The sequence below is a fragment of the Corvus brachyrhynchos genome, unplaced genomic scaffold, assembly GCF_000691975.1.
Source record: "Corvus brachyrhynchos isolate BGI_N302 unplaced genomic scaffold, ASM69197v1 scaffold101, whole genome shotgun sequence".
NCBI lineage: Eukaryota > Metazoa > Chordata > Aves > Passeriformes > Corvidae > Corvus > Corvus brachyrhynchos.
Window position 1 is genome coordinate 17,963,854 of NW_008237239.1, and position 22,551 is coordinate 17,986,404.

The 22,551-nt window shown below is 38.9% G+C and overlaps 1 protein-coding gene across 3 annotated transcripts in view; it reads left to right on the forward strand.

Moving 5' to 3' along the window:
- The window catches only part of DISP1 (dispatched RND transporter family member 1), a 58,315-nt gene extending 38,300 nt beyond the window's left edge, over positions 1 to 20,015 (forward strand). For 2 of the 3 annotated variants that reach the window (XM_017730067.1, XM_008630350.2), the window contains exons 3-8: positions 3,986 to 4,015; positions 7,586 to 7,709; positions 8,758 to 8,885; positions 9,316 to 9,413; positions 11,460 to 11,557; positions 16,197 to 19,841. In XM_017730067.1, coding sequence (XP_017585556.1) covers positions 3,986 to 4,015; positions 7,586 to 7,709; positions 8,758 to 8,885; positions 9,316 to 9,413; positions 11,460 to 11,557; positions 16,197 to 19,841 — 4,123 coding nt within the window. Of the gene's footprint in view, positions 1 to 3,985; positions 4,016 to 7,585; positions 7,710 to 8,757; positions 8,886 to 9,315; positions 9,414 to 11,459; positions 11,558 to 16,196 lie in introns of all 3 variants that reach the window. The other variant, XM_017730065.1, reaches the window with a different exon arrangement.
- Positions 20,016 to 22,551: the final 2,536 nt, after the last annotated feature.

The following is a 22,551-nucleotide window of genomic DNA, read 5'->3' on the forward strand; positions in this document are numbered from 1 at the left end:
CAGGAATGTTCCTATTTAAAATCATGTTAATATCTCTTTCAACCTCCTAGGTTATTGATAGCTGCCTTTTTAACACTTTTTTGAAATGGTGGGTGCTTCACAACAACTAGAAAACTCTTCAGAGTATGCTTCAAAACACAGCTTGTTTTCCTAGTTTTCTATTCCATGGCTACGTTCTGCAGGGTTTCTTGCACCCACTAAGAAAGCAGCAAATACTGATTCCTTGGGGTTGCTTACTTTGGTACCTTTCTCACAGCCGAGGTTTGTGAAGAAAGCCTGGAAAAGAGTGTCTTGGAATATCTAGATACTCTTATTGTCCTCTGACACATTCAGGTTTGTGTTTCCCTGAAATACATTAGATTAATGAAACACGCTGCATGTGCAGTAAACCAGCCATAGTGTTATTATTAAGTGTTCAATTAATTTGCAGCAGTCCCACGCTGAGGAGCATGTTTTGAAACATTGCTTTGTGCCGTGTGATGCCCAGGTGACATGAAGGTTATAAACTAGATTTAATACTACATAGGATTTCCAAAAGCTTGTTTTCCATTATGATTCTTGAAATTAGGACCAAACTCCCCTCTCTGATATACCCTGTCCATGAGAACACTCATTCAGTGCTATAATCAAAAGGAGACTTTGGCTTCCCTGGGAACCCAAAGTCAGGATGTTGTCATGTGGCACAGCATGTTCCCCTCCAGGAAGCTCAAGCACTGATCATTGTCTTTCTCAGACTGAAAAATACGTAAAGCAATCCTATTTTTTATACCTGTGAACTGCCCCTATTTGAGTAGGTATGTACACAAAGGATCAAATTACCTCACTGTTCAAAATAATGGTAGAAACACTGAGGTTAAGTGCTTATTTAGGATGGAAAGGTGAATAATTAGAGCTGCAATAGTCCAGTCCAAACATGATCAATCCTTCTGATGCTCTTTTGTTTCCGAGAGTAAACTTGCTGGTGTTACAGCAGCCCTTTTTAAAGACACCGCTCCTCCTTTTCACCATGTTACACAGAAGGATGCTGGTCATCCAAAATACATTTCAGGCTGAGAAACATCTGGGGGTTTTAACCAATCTATTTATCTTTTCTTTTTGTGTTTCTTAATTGTGTGATGTTCAGACAAAACTTGCCATTAGGAAAGGACAGGATGAAGCAAAGCATCTGTTGAGCAGGGTCTGACACTCACAGTGAATGGACGTAGAACAGAGCTGGTCCTTGTCTTCCTCTTTTCCTTTTCCCCTCTTGGTGCAAAGTATTTATTAGATTTTAATCAGTGACTGCAGTTTATGTAGTAACTTGGTTGTGCTGGTCTTGTCACAAACAACTGTAATAGTCACTTTCTGCTATCAGACTTGTGAGAACTAAGTATAAAGGTAATTTAATACACAGATCAACTTGGCTTTTGTCCCAGCAAAAGAATGGAATTCACCATTTCTTTCTCATGAAAACTGATGAGGACTCTTTTGTCCACCCTTTTTTTTGGAGGCTGATGGTGTTACTTAAACTGGCTCAATGAAAGCATAATACTTCAAAAATTAGATACAGCAACATTAATTAAGTGGGAAAGATCTGGTTTTGCCATGCATTTCTGTATTTTAGAGCATAACTAAAGAATTTTGGGGCATAGTTTTCAGGGATAACTTCTCCTATTGACCAATATAATAGAGTCATCACAACAGCTGCAAGGGATTGGTTACACTGCTGGAATTCACCCGGGTGTACCCAGGTTTTTTCAAGGCATGCTTTTCGAAACAAAACAGTTTGATAGCAGGTGTGACCTTTAACCCTCCTTAACTTTGAAGAACTTAATCATCGTAATTTGTTCAGCACTGAATATTTTTTGCAGGTGGAGGAAACAGAGGGAAATGTACTTTGGTTTTGATGGGAAAGGGGAGGATGAGGAATGATTGTGTTGGTATTTTTACCCATTTTGTGTAAACCAAATTAGGCAAATTTAATTTTAAAGTAGCCCCTGATGCCTTGAGAAACAGAGACTAGACCAGGAGTAAGGGGATAAGGTAGGTATTTATTTGAAAAAAAACAATTTTACCTGCTAATATAAACCGGAATTGTCACAGAAACCTTTATAAAGTCAGCACAAATACAAAGCCTGCATTAATCATTGTCCTTGGGTGACTTTGCTTGTGCCAAAGAGTTGTCTGATATTATTGCTCATGGCAGAGTCCATTAAAGCATAGACAAAAACAAGTGACTGAATGTATATGGAAATTCAGATCTTTACAAATGAAAGCTAGAAATCCACGTTTGAATCACAATAGTAACAGTAAATATGTCTGTTTATATTTCTCTCTCATCTGTAAACCCCGGAGTCTATGCTGCAGTTTAAAAAATTGTTATTCCCAACACTGTGGCTTTGCCCCCTTTTCCATACAGTCGGGAAGGCACATTCAGTGAGTGCTCTGTGTTGGTCCAAGTCTGTGAAAGGGACTCTTCATCCAGAGTCCTGTTACTAACTCCAGATTCAGCTTGAGTGAGTTCTGACTTCAGCACGTGGTTTCTTACCCTCCAGTCTAGCCTGAGTTGGGAAAAGTTGGGTTTGTGGTTGAGGCTGTAGATCAGACAACAAGCAGTCCCCCGAGCCTGCCTCAACTTCTTTTCAGCCTCGAGGAACTTACTGTTCAAAGTCATTTCAGAACTCAGTTTACTTGGATTTCTCTACATTCTGGCTGCTGGTGAGTCTTTTGTAGTGGTACCAGCAGTTTTTGGGATTAGTTAGGGAATTGGGTATGTTCAGTACATCTGAAAGTCAGATTTGTGCATCTTGTGAGCGTTGGTGACACTTCATAAATTTAGTCTTAATTTTTGTGGCTGAATTTAACAGAGAATCATTGTCTGTACCTTTCCTTAATCCTTGAGTCACTGCAACTGCAGATTGGTTATTCTGCTTTTCTTCAACTTCCTCATGGCTGTAAGGAGCAAATTTTACTACTGTGTAGTAGTAAACAACTCTTACTACTTTGAAGAACAGCAAATTTCATTTCTATGTAGTGGATTAAGTTTTTCTGAAAATCTCTGAGGAGTCTGAAGTTTGAACTGTTTATCTGTGTGTGAAGGCATACAAATCTATGCTTTTGGCAACCTTGGTGTGATGTTACTAAATGGTCTGTTTTATGCAAGTACCTGCCTCTTAATTCAGGGCTTTCTGTACTTCTTTAAAGAAATAATATTAAATATGTCCATAATATTAAATATATCCATAACTTAACTGAAGCTGTAGTATGGTTACGCCTTTGGAGTGATTTTATGTCACATTCTTGAAAGGACTTGCAGATTCTTCATGAAGTTTTTTTTAAGTGGAATTTATGGGAAACTTTGTGGTCCAGTAGCTAACAAATTGAAGTGCCCGCTGAACAGTGTCAGATAACAATAATTTTCGCTTGGGTTTGCTATCTCCTCCTCAAAATAATATACTTTATATTACATTTTTAAGAAGTAACAAAACATTGCATAAAAATATTTTATAGAGGTGCCCTATGTCATTCTGTTTCCTTTATTATGGCAAGACAGAATTTATGGTCAAACTAATTCTTTTTAATGGAATTACAAAGGATAATTAAGAGGTTTTGTGAATTACAGTCAGAACATGGTGTTGTGGTTGTCTGTTCCCATCATATGCAAACTTTGTCATGATTTTCAATAGTATTGAATTTTTATCACATTAGTTTATTTGGTCTCTTGTTGAAAACTGGAAAAGCCTCTGGAGTAGTAATCCCAAAAATTAGCTGCATAAAATTCCACTTTTGAAAACCCAGCTGTCTGTAGCTGTAATTATTCTCTGAACTACTTGTTTGCAAAGACTCAATTGAATATGATTGTGGGCCTTTCAAAATAATTCATATCCTAAAATATCTGATTTTTATAATTTATATGCTTACCCATGTATGAGAATAATTAAACAAATTGATGTGTGCATGCGTATTTCATGCATTCTCAATTACTCTCTTTTTTTCCTTCTTTCAGACCAGCCAGACCATTCAAGTTACCAAAAAGGTAAGGTGCAATGCTGTCACAGCTGAGGTTTGTGGAATTGTAAAGGTGGTAGATGACATGATGGCAAAGCTGTTATTCTCCATACAAAGCAAGAATAAGGAATATTCAAAGAAAATAATAAGCATTCAATTTAAAGCAGATTTTAAACGTATTTCTTTAGGCAGTGAGTGGTAAACTTCTGCAACTGCCACGGGAGACTGGAGAGGCAGGGTCCCTCTGCAATGGGTCCCTAAATCAACACTGAAACAAGGAGCCAGGGATAAGTTCCTTACCATCCCTAATAACTTACCTGTGAATCCTGGGGGAGCAGGAAGGGGATAGAACGCACAAGACAGCCAAACTCAGGCTCTATTTACAGACAGAAAAGCAGTCTTCTCATTAATAATAGGCCAGAATTTAAAATCTATGCAGATTTCAATGCTTCTTGTTTTCAACTATTTTATGGCATTTTTATTACAATCTCTGCCATTCTCTTTGTGTGTATGTACACTACCTCCACAAGCATGGAAACTCCATGCCTCAGTACTTTTTTGATTAAGGGTTGCTCTGAGAAGTGGCTTGGTTGTATCATCAATAGTGATAAACAGACCTGACAGACAAGTTTAAGAAAATTTAATCATAGTAGTTTTTAATTCTTCCTAAAACCCCATGCAATCTAGAACGCTGGGTTTGGATTGTATAGGCTCTGTAGCGTGGCAGGGTCATAGAAAATAACAGAGCATTGCGTCTAAAACTGTCGGCGCATCAGTAATGGCAACAAGAAACCATCTCAAGTGAAATATGTTAAAAACACAATCCATCTTTAGCATTTGCTGTCAGTGAAGAGCAGGCCTGTTTGTTAAGTATCTGTTTTGAGTTACAGAAGTCTGTGTGTTGATGCGATTTGGGTCACACAAATATCTCTTGCTCAGAGTGAGCTTTTTACAATACAGAAACTGTATATGGTACATTTCTGTCTCTGTATGAGCCTGAGGAGTGGTTGAACCTGAGGACATCTGTATATAGGGGCTGAATTGAAAAGTTAACTCTAGCCACACATTACGCTGTAGCTTAAAATGGGAAGAAAAACTAAGCACTAGCTTTTTTACCTTCTCCTTTTGAAGAAAACATCTGAGGTCTGGGATCACCTTTGGACAAACTGCTTGAAAACAGTGGTGCTTTTAGTGGTGCTAAATATAGATTGAATTACTGTATCTCCTAAGCATTTTGAATTACTTAAAACATGAAGGGAAAAAAACTAAAAACAAATCAAACCTCTTATAGGTGTGTGGAAAACATCAGGAGGAAATAAATTAATGAAAGCCATATGCGTTTTAATGGTACATAGCTAGTTAAAATTAGTACCATTCTAACAGACTGAAAACAGGGCAAAATGGCATAAAAAGTGGTATTTCACTCAGTGTCAAACTTACATGAGTTCAGCATTCAGTACTGGAATAGTTTGGATGAAAAAGAAAGAAGAAAAGGTATCTGTGTGGATATATGTCTAGGTCACTGCACAACCAAAAAACAGTTTTAATGAGGCATCCAAAAGTGGGAGGTTTTATCCTGATTTAGGAAGGATGTGCTTAGCACTAAGGATATCCTTTCTGAATGTGATTCCTCCACTGAGGAATTGATTTAAGCATTTTCCCCTTAAAGTCAGGCATTTTGAGGCAAGTGGTCATTTATGCTGAATGTATCAGGGCAGTGGCTTCCTCTTCAGAGGAAAGAAAAAGTAACTAAATTCATGTAATGGCTTTTTAATGGGTAAAAAATTTAAAAACCTGCCATCTCTTTAGCCATGTATGGTGGGATGGGATTGAGGCTGCTTTTTAGGTAACTTGGTGGGAGCCAGAGCCCTCAGCAGCACTAAATGATGCTCAGACAGGTAAAATTAAACATGGAGTGGTCAGTCCTTTTGTCAGCCCAGGTCAGCTTTGCTTATCAGAATTTCAGTATGTGGTATAAGAAACAGAAAAAATTTGCAGGTGTAAACAAGCACTTACTGTGTTCTGTATGTGGCTTATTATCACATTAGACACTTAGGACAGAATTTCTTTTACAGCTGATAGAATTTACCCAATTTAAGACTGCTCAACTGAGAATGGAAGTGTAGAGACAACATGTCAAAGTGGTAAATCTGGCACTAGTGATGAATAGGAAAATAAAACTTTGGGGTATAACTTTTATGACTTCAGAGCAAATGTCTGTAATGGCTAGTCAGTCTAGCTTGGTGTTTATAAAAACATTTAGTCCTATAAATAGGAAAATTCTATTAGGTCATTTACTTCCCCTCACTTCTACTTTGTACAATTGCTCATTTGGCAAGCTGCCCCTTTGTGACTGACTTTAATGAAAACTTTGACTTCAGATTGCTTTTCAAGCTTCTGCTAATTAACCTCTTGTGTGAACATGTCAGAGTTTACCATGTTTACCTAATGGGAAATGGAGAAACACCCAGTGCTTTGGATTTCCTTGCTCCCTAAAGCTCTACTTGGACCCGTAGAGGTGCCTATTTCCACATGCTATGGAAAAACAGGAATAAGCTTGCTCATGCCATGGATTTTGCAGTCAGAATGTTGGGAAACCACTGCTGGGGTGTGGAGATGGACAATCCCTCTCTTCTTAGCAGCAGGACAGAAAATTTCTGTCGAGCTGACAATTGTAATGTGATTAATTAGGAAGTTGCTCTTAAAACTGAAAAAGAGCCATAATCTTTTAAGACAGTAGAAGTAAGTAAAGGAGCTTTCTGCTATAAACTTTCATGTTATGCTGCTTGTTAAGTTGAGGAAATAAGAGTGGAGATCTTCTTAATCAATATTTAGTGTGTACAGAGACCATTTGTATAGAAGGATTCATAGCCTGTAGTTTCTTTTCTAATGCCTCTGTGAGACTTCCTGTACTCTCTCTGCTCCCAATATTAGACAATATTGCTTTTGAAACATAAAGTCTATGAATTCGAGTCTTTATTGGAAGAAAAATAATTTAGAAATTAAGATTTCTTGGTTTCACTTAATTTTCTGAATTTTGCTGTTGAATTAACAAAAATAAGAATATTTTTTAAAAATAATAAAAATTGGGTTTGTATTTTTAGAATACAAAAATTCCTCCACTCAAAATTTAGAATGAACTAGGTGTTAAAATCCAAGGATGGATGTTATGCTGTAAAACTAGACAATTAATGGTGATCAGTTTATGCATCATGTTGCCAATCCCTTGCATCTTTGAACTACAAAAGATTTCATGGATCATAAGTATGTAAGGTTTGAATTTTTTTTAATGGCTGTTTCAAAAATAGAGGAAATGTTTTCTTTGGGTTCTACTTTAAAAGTGATCTTTTTCTTTCTTTGATTTTTTTTCTTTAAAATACTTAAGTTTTTTAAAAAAAGAACTAAGGATGTTTTTTCTCATTAAATTTCTAACAAAGCATCTTTTTCTAGTGGTCTGCAATAATGGATAAGCTTGCATTTTTGTCAGAATCCTGGGGAAAAATAATAGTCTGCTATGAAAAGCTCTTTAGAGAAGTATGGATTAGTTTTGTGTGCGGCTTTCGTTGCTGTAGCACCTGTCCCTGCTCCTCTCCCGTAGCTACGCCGCGCTCATTGCCGACTGGCCCGTGGTGGTCCTGGGCATGTGCACTGTGCTCATAGTGGTGTGTGCTCTCGTGGGAATATTAGTTCCAGATCTTCCAGATTTCTCTGATCCACTGCTGGTAAGTCAATATTAATCAGTTGTACTTTCAAATAAGTATTTTTTGTTTGCTGTTTTTTCAGTGGAACCAGTAAACAGCAAATGCAAGTACAGCAGTTGACACAGTGTTGACAATTGCCCAACCTTGACATCGGAGCAGCAAATGATAACACAAAGCTGCAGTTGCAATCAGAGAATGTTATCCACTAGTTTCAATTCCCTCTGCATTTTTCTAAGGTCATGTGTCCTTCAACAGAACTGCTTCAGACTGAATAATGTAAATTCATCTGAGTTGTAGATGTACAGCACAGACCGTACATTCTAACTCAGGTTTCAAAGAGTGAAGGCCAGGAGCTGTTAAAGGAGAAGGGGATTCTAAGGGCCTTCTGGGGATGAAGTGATAGCCATATTGAAAGACTAAAAGTAATTTTTATCAGATTCTATTAAATACTGCACTTATTTTTCACTTTCCATGAATGCTCTTAAGCATGAGTAACTTTCAGGACTTTTTTATTGAAAATGTGGCATTTAATTATTATCCTCAAATAAAAATAAACTGTTTCTGTAAGTTATTGTTATAGTATAGTATGTGTATCTGTACATATCCATATGTAATGGATATTTCTTGAAAACAGCCAAGTTAAAATTGTTTCAAAGTCACTTTCAAAATTATTTAAAGATTTGCCTTATTCTTGGAGAAATAGAGAAGATATACTTGACAGTTTTTAATCATATTTAATCAATAGAGAGTGATAATTGAGATACAGAAGAGGACTTTGTAAAATGCCCTTCCTCTGAAAACCAAGTATTGAACATTTGATGGACTAAATCATCATCTCTTCTCAGAGAGAGCAGTAGGACGTGCAAGAATTCTTAATCCCTCATCACTCTCTACAGTCGGTCATTATTTTGTCTGACCTGTCATAAAGCATTTTACCTCTAAAAGTAGATGCCTGGAGTAATTATGCTTCATAATGAAAACTATCCATCACTTTGATCGTGTTTCCGCTCTCCCGTTGGAGCCGAAGAATGAAAAGCATCAATGGAATTTTGTGCTTCTCTCCCCTTAGGGTTTTGAACCGAGAGGGACGGCCATAGGACAGAGATTGGTCACATGGAACAACATGGTGAAAAACACAGGGTACAAAGCAACACTTGCAAACTATCCTTTCAAATATGCAGATGAGCAAGCTAAAAGGTAAAACTTTGTAGTAAAAATGCACTTTCTTTTATTGGTGGTTTTTGTAGGTACATTGTGCTTTCACCAGGGCTTGCTGAAGTTAATATATATACTGCCACTGATTTCAATAAATACACAATCTAATAGTCTACAGTTCTTAAGGCCTTTCATATCAGGCTAGATATTTCCCATTGCAAGCTCTTTTAAAAAATGTTTAATTTTACTTTTCTCTATGGGTATTTTCAGTACTGGACTCAATGTCCTTCCATTTGAAGTCTCTTAATTCAAACAAAAAATTAAATTACTGTATCAGTTATTGTATGCCAAAATCACATCGGTAAAAATATGTTTTCTCATGTCTAAGAGCTGTTAAGGTGTGACTTGTTTGGATGGTGCTTCTTTTAATAATTTCTTTGCTAAGGTAAAGTAAAACTTTGTTTTGGTTTAGTCATCAAGATGACAGATGGTCAGATGATCACTATGAAAGAGAGAAGAGGCAAGCAGACTGGAACTTCCACAAGGATACCTTTTTCTGTGATATTCCAAGTAAGTGGAGAAATGATGGAAGGAAGACTAAAAACTTCTGCCAGTTCAATGTTTCCTGAACTGTTCTGTATATTGTAGGCCATATTAGGAAGATATTTTTACTTAATATATACACACAATAAGCACCTTCTTTCTGTGTGCAGAAATCTTGAGAAAATTGGGCTGAAATGTTGTGTTCTATTGGTTCTTTCTCAAAATAAACTGTGTTTATCTTAAAGTGCTTCCTTTAAGCGTTTCCATTTCCTGTAAGGAATTTTACTAGTTCTTGGTAGTGCTGAACACTGTAAAATCAGTGTTTTGTGTGTGACTAGAGAGGTAGTGCTTAATTCACATTAGGGAAGAAGTTGTATTTTATCTGGGCCGTTAGCTGAATTCTAAAAAACCTAAATCAAAATACTTTTCCTGTATATGTCCTAAAAGGCATCCACTGGTTTTATTTTGTACAGAATTTAGGGGTTTGTTTAAGGAAAAAAAAATATACACCAAAGAAAACAACAAAGAAAACATCCCCCTTAAAGAAACAAAAGTAAAAATTGAAAATCCCCACCTTAAGGCACTGTAGGCTTATGAAGCTGACTAAGTTAAACTTGAGGACAAAAAAGACAAAGTCTTTTGACTTTTTACAAGGCACACTGCAGAACTTTGATAAGTGCTATTCTGGCAGAAAGTGCATTTGAGATGTAGATCTTGCCTCTATTCGTAGAATGACCTGAGCTCTTTTGTGGCTACTTCCACATGTGAGGACTGATAACAGAGCACAAAAACACAATTGTGAAATTATTTGTTTAGATTACTTGGTCTAAGAGAGCAATGACCAGGGGAAACTGGGGTGAAGAACAGATTTTTATTCTTTTTTTCAATTACAGTATGGTCTTGAGGAGGATGGGAGCAAGGTCATCATTTCTGCTCCTGTGAAAAGAACCAAATTAGACTGAGCATATCATGAGTAAGGAAGAGGAAATGTTCTGGGAACTCTGCTGAGCATTAACTTGAAGTGGAATTAGCTCCTCTTATCCAGGCCACTGTTCCTGCACAGTCTCACTATCATTCTTTCCTCTAGTGTTTCTGTGTAGTCTCAGTTGCAACAGTCATGAAGGAATCGTGCTTTTATGGGAAAATTTGCCAGTCCATTATGTAAAGAAAACAGTTGATTTCCTCTTGACCCACTTTTGTCATTCCTGGTATCTTTCTTTGTCTGCTCCAGGATCTCTACATTTCAGTTCCCTTGATCCTAAGGCATGGCTGGAGATCATAAAGCACTATCCCTGAGTCTTTTCATTGCTGTCTTGTGAAAGGCAAAAATTCTGCAGCTTCACAGCAGTGGGAAAAATTCAGCTTTTTGGGGTTTTGGAATATTTTAATTAATGTGATAATATTTCTTATCCTAAAGTACCATACTGTATTAGGCAGTACTATATATTTGTGTATTTGTTTCTCTTGTGAGCTCTGCAGACAGATCTCACTGCCACTAAGTAATTATTTCCTTTCCTAAATCTGTCTGCTGATAAATGCGATTTAATTTGTAATTTAAGCTCCATGTGTCTGAACTGTGGAATTCTTGAAAATGGCCTCAAGGATATCACAACAATTTCCACTCCAGTCATTTGCTTCTAAAGCAAAAACATTCTTGTAGAAACAGCTTTATAATTATTATTTATATTCCCAAATGACTTACTAAATAAGCCTTTGATTACTATTATCAGTGTACTGCCATTATGCTGTGCCAAGAATTTCATAGTTTGCTGATTAGATCTTTTGATTTTTGTTTGTCATATTTCAGAAGATAGTTTGCTTGAATAGAAGTCTGTAGAGCTTCTGAGTGGTATATAGTATTGAAGATGCCATATTTACTATAAGCACTTTAAGGAAATAGAAACTTTCATGTGGAGTGAGTCTTACAGATAAACAGCTCATGTTGAAAAGGAGGTGAATTGCCATGACTCGACAAAGATTTCGTGCGTGTCATTGGAGTGGTGGGATTTTGCCTCAGCCTTTGATACCAGGCCCGCCCAAACAATCAGTGAAAACCCCCTCCTGTAATTTCAGGTGATCGCTATTCACGAGTGGTGTTTACATCAACAGAAGGAGAGAATTTATGGAATTTGAATGCAATTAAGTCAATGTGCAATGTAGACAACTTGAGGGTAAGTAAATACAGCATTGGTTTAACTTGCAGATACAGGATGTGTATTTGAAACTTTGTTTCGCTGCCCACTGCCATCCAGTAGCATTTGAGAGGTCTTTATGTGGTTCACCTCCTGCCAAATGGTCATGCACATGAAGTTAGAAAACAACTTTCAATTTGTAAATCCGATTATATAGGGGGATTTCTGTGGATTTTCTACTCCTAGCATCCAGAATGGGGTAGAAGAGGGTTGCCTCAGGAAAGGACTGTCTTAATTTTTACTGTGTGTTTCCTCATAGAATATTACTCCATGGAGTTTTGTTCTTGTTTTCCAGCAAATAATTGATTTTTATTGCTTTTTCACCTTCAGGTGAAGTAGCTATAACCTCATAGTATATGCCGTTTTCTCTGACACCCAGTGGGTCACTCAAATTAGTTGGGTTTTTTTTTGTTAGTTTAGGTTGCAAATGGACAGCAAAGGAACATAGGTACAGTAGCTAGAAATACAGCCCAGTTAACTATATGTGGATAATGATATTTAAAGAGTAATAATAATTTTCTATTTAAACTTTATTTGTAAAATACAAGCTTGTCACTTGCTGGAGTCCTTTGAACCTCTGAGTATGAAGCAATATGTTTTTCTTCTGTTAATACTGAATGATTTATTTCCATTTTGCTCTCCTCCAAAGCAAAAAAATCGTAAACAATTTAATTCATATTATACAACATTAAATAAATGAGAAATATCTTCACTATTAGATTGATCATTTTCTTTTTGACAACTGTATTAATTGAGCAAATTCCCAAACTGTTTTCTCTACAACAGCCATCGTTCGCTTGCTTAAAACATTGAGGTGTAGTGGAACATTGTATAATGAATCTTCCTTGGCAGTCTGCTGACAGGCATTCTGTCCTGGTTGGCCTCCCTTGGTGGAAGTGGGTTTTGTCCTCACACGCTCATGAAATGTTCCTTATTTCCCCATCAGAGATGATTGCACTGACAGGATGGCTCATGTGGTTATCCCTTATCTCTTGCAATCAGAACGAGCCAGGTGAGCAAAGTACAGTATCTGAAGCAGCCCAGCTCAGTTTTGAATGAGTCTTCACATCACCAGTTCCATCAGGAGATCCAGGGGAGAGTAACCTTTAACAAGGGTAAAAATTGGGACTGAGGGAGGAGATGCTAATCTGTGCATTTAACTGTAGAGGTTTAGTCACACAGGCAGCTGATGCAGCTGAATCCCAGGCAGTGTAGGTCATTGCAAAGCAATGCAGTCTGAATTAAAAAACATCATTCTGTTTACCAGAAGACAGTTAATTACCTCTGAAGAATATCTCTGCAATGATTGCATTACTCCTGAGGAGTTTTTCTTTTGTTCCTCCCCATCTGCTCACCTTGATAATAATGTGTTATTTCAAATACTGCTATACTTTGTGAGGTAAGGATGAAACTACTTTACTGCAACAAACAAGCCCCATAAAACCAGCTCTTCCTTCGAAATAAGAACACTTCAGAAAATGAAATGTTTGCTGCATCACCTACACCCACAGTTGTGTAGATTTTTATAGAGAATGTTGTTGTAAATAATGTTTTTGTAGATCATTATTTGTAATTTACTTAAGAATAAAGTAATTGAACACCTCAGCTGGGTAGAACAACAGTGCATCATGGTAGCAGCATTGATTTTTAGCTAGTTAGTATAGAAAACAATATGGTTAGGTTTTGCTATTACTACTGGTCTGTGCATGTAAATTTATTACAAAAATTAGGTATTCAGGGCTCAGAAAGGGATGAAGTTTTTATCATGGTTTATTTTTTAAATGCTTGTTACTTACAAATAACATTTTGAATTATTTTAACACTTTCTAGCAGTTTTTAAGTACTTCTAACACTTCTTAGAACTCACAAAGTGCTGTGCCATGTCCCACTTCTGAATGCTAAGTTCTGGTAGCAGCCAGTCCCTAGGGAGGGAGAGGATGCTGACTTGCACTGCAGCCATAGGAAGAAATCCATGACTTTGGTGACCTCCTGAACTTACAAACTCTTTTCTGGCCGTAGTTATTTTTGGTTTTGAGTTCATGCTTGCTTAGGGCCACAGTTCTGGTGAATTAAGTGGCAAAACTTTCTGTATTCGAAGACAGGAAAATCAGGCACTGCTTTCTGGAAAGTCAAACCTTAGAATTTAAGTATTTTCCTGGTGATAAGCAGGATATCAGTGCCAACTACTATTGGCTTTAGTATGGAACAAACAGCATATCCACTATGTGTTTAACTGTATTCCCATCTGCTTGTAACTACTTTAACTATAGGTTTTACTGACACTTAGGGGCTCTATCCTGCAGCTGCTCAGCATATGCTAGTCCTAAAATCTTCATGGAAACTTTATATACAAAATAGTTATAGGTGTTCTCATTTTTTACTACTTGGATAAGAAGGCTTGGGGTTTTTTTTTACCTGTTAATTGCAGAATGTTTTCCCTATAAACTGTAAACAGTTATTTTATAAACTTCAAAGACTGTATATTATGTCTTCAGAGTGCTTCCCCAAAGCAGTGGATTTGTGATTTTCTGTTACTGCAGAGACCCATTTGGGCAGATCTGCCCACAGATGTATGCAGGTTACACAGTTTAGTTTCCTTACTTGTTCCAAAATAAATTAAAATGGTGCCAGTGGCAGACCAGGTCTGGAAACACCAGAATGACCTTTCCAGTTCCTTTGGATCACCAACAAAGCCCAATGCTACAATCTATTAACATTTTACGTAGTATTTTAATGAGCTATCAGGAGCTAAGTTTTGTATTTTACTTTCTAATTTCCAGCTGCCAGCTCATGTTACTTTATCTTTGGCAGCAGTTATTTTGCCAGTGAATGTTTATGGCCTGCAGCAAGTGTAGAAGAACAGTATATAAACCTCATTGTCCCATCTTGAACCTGAAAACATTGAGAAGACAATACAATCCTCTCCTCCCAGTTTGCCTATTATATCCTCATAGGGCTAACCTGGAGATGTGCCATGAAAAACACCCATATGCTATTCCAGTGCTTCCTTTTATTTAGTGGGTTGTTCCGTTTTTCCTGAGTTTGCATGTGTGAGTGTTTTTATCTGGAAACAATCAAATGTGAATTATCCTGTTTTTTTGGAATGCCAGTTTGTTGTTGTTCAGAAACTGGTTGACAAAATTTGGTCCATATTAAAGCTTTTATAACTGCTGAGAGAATCTCCGAGTGGATTTTTTTTGTCTGCATTATGAAGGATTGCTAATAATAAACCTGTGCAATTTTGCTGAAGAAAAAAGAAGTAAAAAGAGGCTAAGTGGTTTCTTACAGATCACCTAAATTTAAAACATACATGGACAACTGTTTCAGGGCCCAGTCCTATAAAATCTGAAGCACATGGCTTTATTAATGTGACTGTATTAATATGTGTTCATTCTGTGTAACTTGATTAAAACAGAACTTCTACATATGTAACTATAATATTTGAAGGACTGATTCTACTTTGTCACATATAACAGAAGTTCTATTTTTTGAGACTTTTATTCCTTGTGCTTTCCAAAGATTGAGTTTTCTCAACTTGAGAAGATTTCCCTGATCTAACCTTGTTACTTAAGAGTTTCGCTTCCGGTTTACAGTTACTTTCAGTTTGCGTAGAAGTGTCTTGTGGCGATTTAGCGAAGTTGTTCTCTTACTTTTTTTGACTAAATCTGGAATATTCTAGAAGCGAAAGAAAAATATCCCCATAAGGGATTAAGACTCACTTAGTTCAGGAGAATCTTTAACCAGAATGTTAAAATTGCTATCATTTCTGTAAAGTTCTGGGCTTTGGGCAGTTGCTTGAGCTGACAACAGCAGTGCTCCCCCATGTCCCAGCTCCGTCCCCTCTGCGCTTGCCACTGTTGCCTGCTCATCCCTTTGACTTCTCTGGCCTTGCTGCTGCAGCTGCCTCCACTCCACTCCTGAGTCAACTCTTGGGACTTTGTCCCACCGTGGGTGCAGCATTCAGAGGCGTGACCTGTTATTCTGGGGTGCTTTATGACAGTGAATTATCCTGTGCTTGCGCTTTGGAAATCCTGCATGACTTAGGGACGTGCAGTGCCTGGGCGGCAGGCAGAGCTGTTCGGGAACAGTGCCTGTCACTGTACAAGACCTAAAAGAGACTCACAAAATCAGGGTTGTAGAAGAGAGGAGAGGTGATGGAAGTCATTGTAAAGCTATCACATCCTTCTTTTCTGGATGGTAAGTTCCTACCTCTCCTAGGAGCTTCAGGATATGATTCCAAGCAGAATGAAACTTCATTCATGTATGGCTGATTGTTTATTCTTACGAGTATAGCTTGAGATAATAGAAGAGAGTTAACAGTCCTCAGTCTGGAAAGAAACAAAACACCTCAGTGGATCTTCAAATAACGCTCTTAACGCTTCTGCCAATTCTGTGCCACTGTGACAAGTCTGTGTACTGACTGGTATAGTCTCCTGCATGTAAGAGGATACTGATCAAAAGGAGTGTGTGTGGAAGTAAGAATTTAAAATGTTGACACTCAAAGGACTGTAAACTGAATTTTCATAATTTTAAGTCATTTTTTGGGTTGGCTTTTTTTTTTGTTACTGAATGTTTCAGACTTTAAATTGGATTTTTCTCCCTGCCTGTCTTTATATAGATCAGATCCCATTCCCAGTTTGGTGATCTCTGCCAGAGAGCCACTGCTGCTTCGTGCTGTCCCAGCTGGACACTGGGCAACTATATTGCTATTCTAAACAACAGGTCATCGTGTCAGAAAATTGTCGAACGGGATGTCTCTCACACCCTAAAGCTGCTTCGCACATGTGCCAAATACTACTACAACGGGACCCTGGGGCCGGACTGCTGGGATATGAATGCCAAAAGGAAGGACCAACTCAAGTGTACTAACGTGCCTCGCAAATGTACCAAGTACAACGCTGTTTACCAGATCCTTCACTACCTAGTGGACAAGGATTTCCTAAGCCCAAAGACAGCTGACTATGTCTTACCAGCTTTAAAATACAGCATGCTCTTCTCCCCGACCGAGAAAGGGGAAAGCATGATGAGTATTTACCTAGATAACTTTGAGAACTGGAACGCTTCCGATGGTGTAACAACCATCACAGGGATTGAGTTCGGAATAAAACATAGGTTGTTTCAGGATTACCTGTTGATGGATACTGTGTATCCTGCCATAGCCATTGTAATTGTTCTGTTAGTTATGTGTGTGTACACCAAGTCCATGTTTATCACGCTGATGACTATGTTTGCAATAATTAGTTCCTTGATTATTTCTTATTTTCTCTATCGGGTAGTATTTAATTTTGAGTTCTTTCCGTTCATGAATCTCACAGCATTGATTATCCTCGTTGGGATTGGAGCAGATGATGCTTTTGTTTTATGTGATGTGTGGAACTACACAAAGTTTGATAAACCTCATGCTGGAACCTCGGAGACAGTGAGCATCACATTGCAACATGCTGCTCTTTCCATGTTTGTCACGAGTTTTACAACCGCTGCTGCCTTCTATGCTAATTATGTCAGCAATATCACAGCAATCAGGTGTTTTGGTGTTTATGCTGGCACTGCCATTCTGGTGAATTATGTTTTGATGGTTACATGGCTGCCTGCTGTAGTTGTATTACATGAACGATATCTTCTCAATATTTTCAGTTGCTTTAAGAAACCTCAGCAGAGGGTATACAACAACAAAAACTGCTGGACAGTGTTGTGCCAAATGTTCCACAAGATTATTTTTGCAGTCTCAGAAGCATCCAGGATATTTTTTGAGAAAGTTTTGCCATGCATTGTTATCAAATTTCGGTATATTTGGCTTTTCTGGTTCCTTGCCTTAACAATTGGTGGAGCATATATTGTGTGTGTAAATCCAAAGATGAAACTGCCGTCACTGGAGCTCTCTGAGTTTCAAGTTTTTAGGTCTTCTCACCCATTTGAACGATATGATGCAGAATACAAAAAACTTTTTATGTTTGAACGTGTCCACCATGGAGAAGAGCTCCACATGCCGATTACAGTAATTTGGGGTGTCACACCTGAGGATAATGGTGACCCTTTAAACCCTAAAAGCAAAGGAAAGCTGCAGCTGGATACAAGTTTTAATATCGCTAGCCCAGCCTCACAGGTTTGGATTTTACGTTTCTGTCAGAAGTTAAGAAATCAAACCTTTTTTTATCAGACAGAAGAACAAGACTTCACAAGCTGCTTCATTGAAACATTTAAGCAGTGGATGGAAAATCAAGACTGTGATGAGCCATCTCTTTACCCCTGCTGCAGCCACTGGAGCTTTCCATACAAACAAGAAGTTTTTGAATTATGTATCAAGAGAGCTATAATGGAGCTAGAAAGAAGCACAGGGTACCATTTAGATAGCAAGACCCCAGGGCCTCGCTTTGACCTTAATGACACCATCAGGGCAGTGGTGTTGGAGTTCCAAAGCACCTACCTCTTCACACTGGCTTACGAGAAAATGCATCAGTTCTACAAAGAGGTGGACTCGTGGATTTCAAGTGAGCTTAGTTCTGCTCCTGAAGGTCTTAGCAATGGTTGGTTTGTGAGTAACCTTGAATTTTATGATCTTCAGGACAGTCTTTCTGATGGTACTCTGATTGCCATGGGCCTTTCAGTTGCCGTTGCATTTAGCGTAATGCTTCTTACAACTTGGAACATAATCATAAGCCTTTATGCAATAGTTTCAATAGCTGGAACTATTTTTGTCACTGTAGGTTCTCTGGTTCTTCTTGGGTGGGAGCTGAACGTGTTGGAATCTGTCACAATCTCGGTGGCTGTTGGCTTGTCGGTGGACTTTGCTGTTCATTATGGAGTGGCTTATCGCTTAGCCCCTGACCCTGACCGAGAGGGGAAGGTCATTTTTTCTCTAAGCCGTATGGGTTCTGCTATTGCAATGGCTGCCTTGACTACATTTGTAGCTGGGGCAATGATGATGCCCTCAACAGTGCTGGCATACACGCAGCTTGGCACTTTCATGATGCTTATAATGTGCATTAGTTGGGCTTTCGCAACGTTCTTCTTCCAGTGCATGTGCCGATGCCTTGGGCCCCAGGGCACTTGTGGTCAGATCCCACTACCAAAAAAACTGCAATGTAATGCCTTCTCTCAGGCCTTTTCAGGAGCCCAAGGGGGCAGAAGTCAAAACAAATCACATCCTGTTAGCAAGTATCAGCTGGACTCCAGAAATCAGAAACCAGAAATGGAGCATGAGCACTATGAGCTTGAGCCTCTGGCGTCACAAACCGGCATCTGTAACCCTGCAGAGAAAGTGACGTACGAAGAAACTCATATCTGCTCAGAGCTCTTCAGCAGCAGGCCCCAAAACTCATGTATGCCTATGCATCCAGCCTATAATAGTGAAGTCGGTAAAGGCATCAAAAATGTTGCTAGTTCAGCTGTGCTGCAGACATCTATTGACCAACCCACCATATGCCCAATTTTCTCTCAAAACAGGCAGTGTAGCTGTCCTGATGCATACAAGCAGGTGGCAGTGAAGTGGAGTCCGCACTCCTGTCAGCAGTTAAGCGACACCTTCTGTTACCAGTGTTCTCCTTCCCCGGGCACTATGCAGATCCAAAGCTCTGTAGCTCCGATAAATGCTTTACAGCAAGCTGCTGAGGGTTACGTGCATCCAGTCCAGCACGTCCTCCATTGCAGCTGCCTTCAAGGAAGGCTGAAAAGAACGATGACACAAAACTCTCTGCCTAAAAATTTTTTCCTCCAGTCCATGCAACAGTTCCAGGCACATCAAAGAATAAACAGGACAGATACACACACTCATCAAAACCCAGAGGAAAACGTAAGAACTGTTCCAAAGGTGATGAGCTCCTCACAGTTCCTCTGCCGAAACGCAGCACCTCTAATAGTGCGTTGCTCTGAATGTGAGAACAGTGTCTCAAATAACCAGAAGGGATTCTGTCAGCAGACAGACAAGTGTGATGAAAAGGGTGGTACAGAAGCGAACGGGGTGGAAAGCAAGAAAGCCTCTCTGTCAAAGCAGAAAAAGAAAGCTGAGAGCAAGATAGATCAGCATTCTTTGCAGAATGAGCGAGTTTTGAAGGCTGACCAAAATGATAAAAAGCACCTGCTGACCAGGTCAGGGAGAGAGGCTCGCTCCGAGGTTTGCCATGAAAGTTCACACTGTTGTGGCAAGGCTATCGCAGTGAAGTGCAATTCTGTTGACTGTCAAATGCCAAACATCGAAGCCAATGTGCCTCCTATGTTAATGCGCCCAGAACTTTCCAATGAAAGTTTGTTAATAAAAACACTATAATAAACCTTTAATTTGGCAATCCTGCGTCTTTCTTTTAAAAGTAAGTTTAAAGCACTAGAAAGGAAAGTCCTGAATAAATATGAATTAAAATTTGCCTCTTGGAATGAAAAATGTATTTTATAGAACAATAACATTTATACATTTCATAAAGCCATTACATGTAGTAAAACCTGATGTTGTCCAGAATGTTTTTTTGCTATAACTCATAAGGTGGATTATGCTTCATTTAGGTTTTGTTCCTGGGCATTAGTGTTTGATTTCTCCTTATAAACCATCTCAAGAAATAAAGCATTACTAAGAAACTCTCCCTGTTCTGAAGCCAGGGCTCGTGAGATCAATATCGTTTGGGGCAGACTGAGATTGCCGCATTTCCTGAGTACATAATTTGCCTTTATTCTACTGCTGCCTTGGCAGGCTTCTGCACACCTTGGAACAGCAGCAGGACTGTAACTGTGTTCTTTCAGGATTGTTTGACAGACCAGCTCTGTAGGGTAGCCTGTTTGGGGAATATTTTTAACTATTAATCCTAACAAAATCTTAAGCTCCTGGAGGTCTGCAGCATTTACACTGCCCTTGTTGCATTGCTGTGTGTCTAGTGCAGTAAAACATTTTAAACTGCCTTTGTGGCAGTTACTGTATAGACTTTACCATTAAATACCAGAGAATACAGGTGGAAACAATAGTGAACATTACTGACTTCTCAGTGATGACAACAAAAATACAGTTTGTACAGCTGACAGATGTATGTAAAATCAAGAGTTATAAAATTGGGCATGAAGTGGCTTGCAATACTGAACTTTTTCCCACAGAGTTAATCTGCTGTGGAGAAAGGCATAGTTAATGCACAGGTTCTAGATTTACTGCCAACAGTATCAGATTAAGTCAACTCAGAGGGCTCAGAAACATAAATTAAAGTATTGTGTTCTGAGTGTTCCTATCTGGAGAAGTTCCAAGATGAGTTACAAATACTGAGCTAAACCATGTAACCAAGACATTGGATTTCAGATGATGTATCTGTGTAAGGACGGGGTTTAGTCACATGATAGCTGTGGCTAGTCGTGGGAATACTTGCTGGTCTTACCATTCAGGGAGAGTGGATTTGAGAGCTGGAAGTGTGTAGCGTGTCATCATTGCTATGTACCTTAATGACAAATCTCTCTTCATTTCATCGCTTGGTTGTGCTGATGGCGTTGATTTATGAAACACAGAAGGTAGATTTCATGGGTTGATGTGATATCAGGTACTTGGCGTGTAATGAATCACTGGAGGGAAATCCTGGCTAACTCTGTCCTGGTGTTCATGTTGAAGGCATGCAGAAGGTTCACATCATACCAAATCACTTTGGTTTGGCTGGGAGTAGTGATGTTTGTGCTTCCATGTCCCAGGGACTGGAAGAGGCTGAAATCTACAGAAAAGCCTAAAATAGTTTTACATGGTTTAAGAGGAGTATCATTCTTTCTTAGTTATGAAATAAAACTTGGATTTAGTTACCTTGGAACTTGTAACTCAGTTTAGAGCCTGATTCTTACGTTTGTAATGAGACCAGTGCAAGGCTTTTCTGTGCACTAGAGTCTCCATTAATTGTAAACTAAGATTTGCAGTGCTAGCAATCTAAAGAAATTTAAGGGAATAAGAAATAAACTGGGCTCTTGCTGTTGTCCAGCTTTTTTTCTGTCCGCCACATCTGCTTGCGTGCAGTCTGTCAGACTTGTCAAATGTAATGCTTACATAGTGCCTGTCACATGAGCTGTCATTCACAGCTTTGAGACAGGGGCCTTCAGGGAGGTCCCCAGCCAATGCATCTCAGAACACAGGACTTTCTCAGCTGATGGGCTCAAAATTAGATTTTTTTCCTAAACCAGTTTTCCATCCTGTGTCCTGCATAAGGAAACCACCTTTGACTGCTTATATTAATAACTGGTTTTGTAATGGTGATGTAAGTGACAGATTAATGTTATGCTTTCATTATGATTTATATGTTCTTAAAGGCTGATACAGTGAGAAAAATGGGGCAGATAAGGAGTTGGGGTGTAATGTGCTCTTAGGAAAGATTAAAATTAACTAATGTGCTTGGCTAGTGAGCAGGATCACTGCTGTATCTGCCTTTTGTGACTTTGCCATTTCCTCCCTGCAAACTGCTTTATCTTTCCCAAATCAGTTAGCTGACAAGGAGCAATCACTGACTTAGGTAAGTTTGATACTTACGGATGTAGCACCAGGTGTATGTGTGTTGCATCTGTGTCAATTCATGTGTAGACTCTCAAATGCAAGCCACTGCAACTCCTGGGGAGTGGAAGAGATGTGGAGTTGGTTCCAGTGACAGGTGAAGGCTGATGAGGCTATGCATTACTCTATCACCAGAAAACTCAGGAGAGAAATAAATAAATACTAATAATTAAGTTCTTACATGCTGTTGGGAGCAAGTGAGGATAGGTGGAATTCTGTTCCGTTCCAGGAAATCTCAACAAGTACCATTACATCCTCCTGAGACATCTCTCAAAGACTTGCCAGTGATGGCCAAGTCCCAAGGGAAGCTGATGAGCCTAAAATACTCAAATTTCCATTAAGTAATTTGCTGTCACTGAGGTCCTCCCTTGCTTTGGGGCTGCATGGGGGATGTGGATGTGCACACACCACACAGGTTGGCTCAGTGAGGTGCTTCTCTTACAGGCTGGCAGGGGAGGGGGGGGGGCCTGCCCACTGCCGCCCC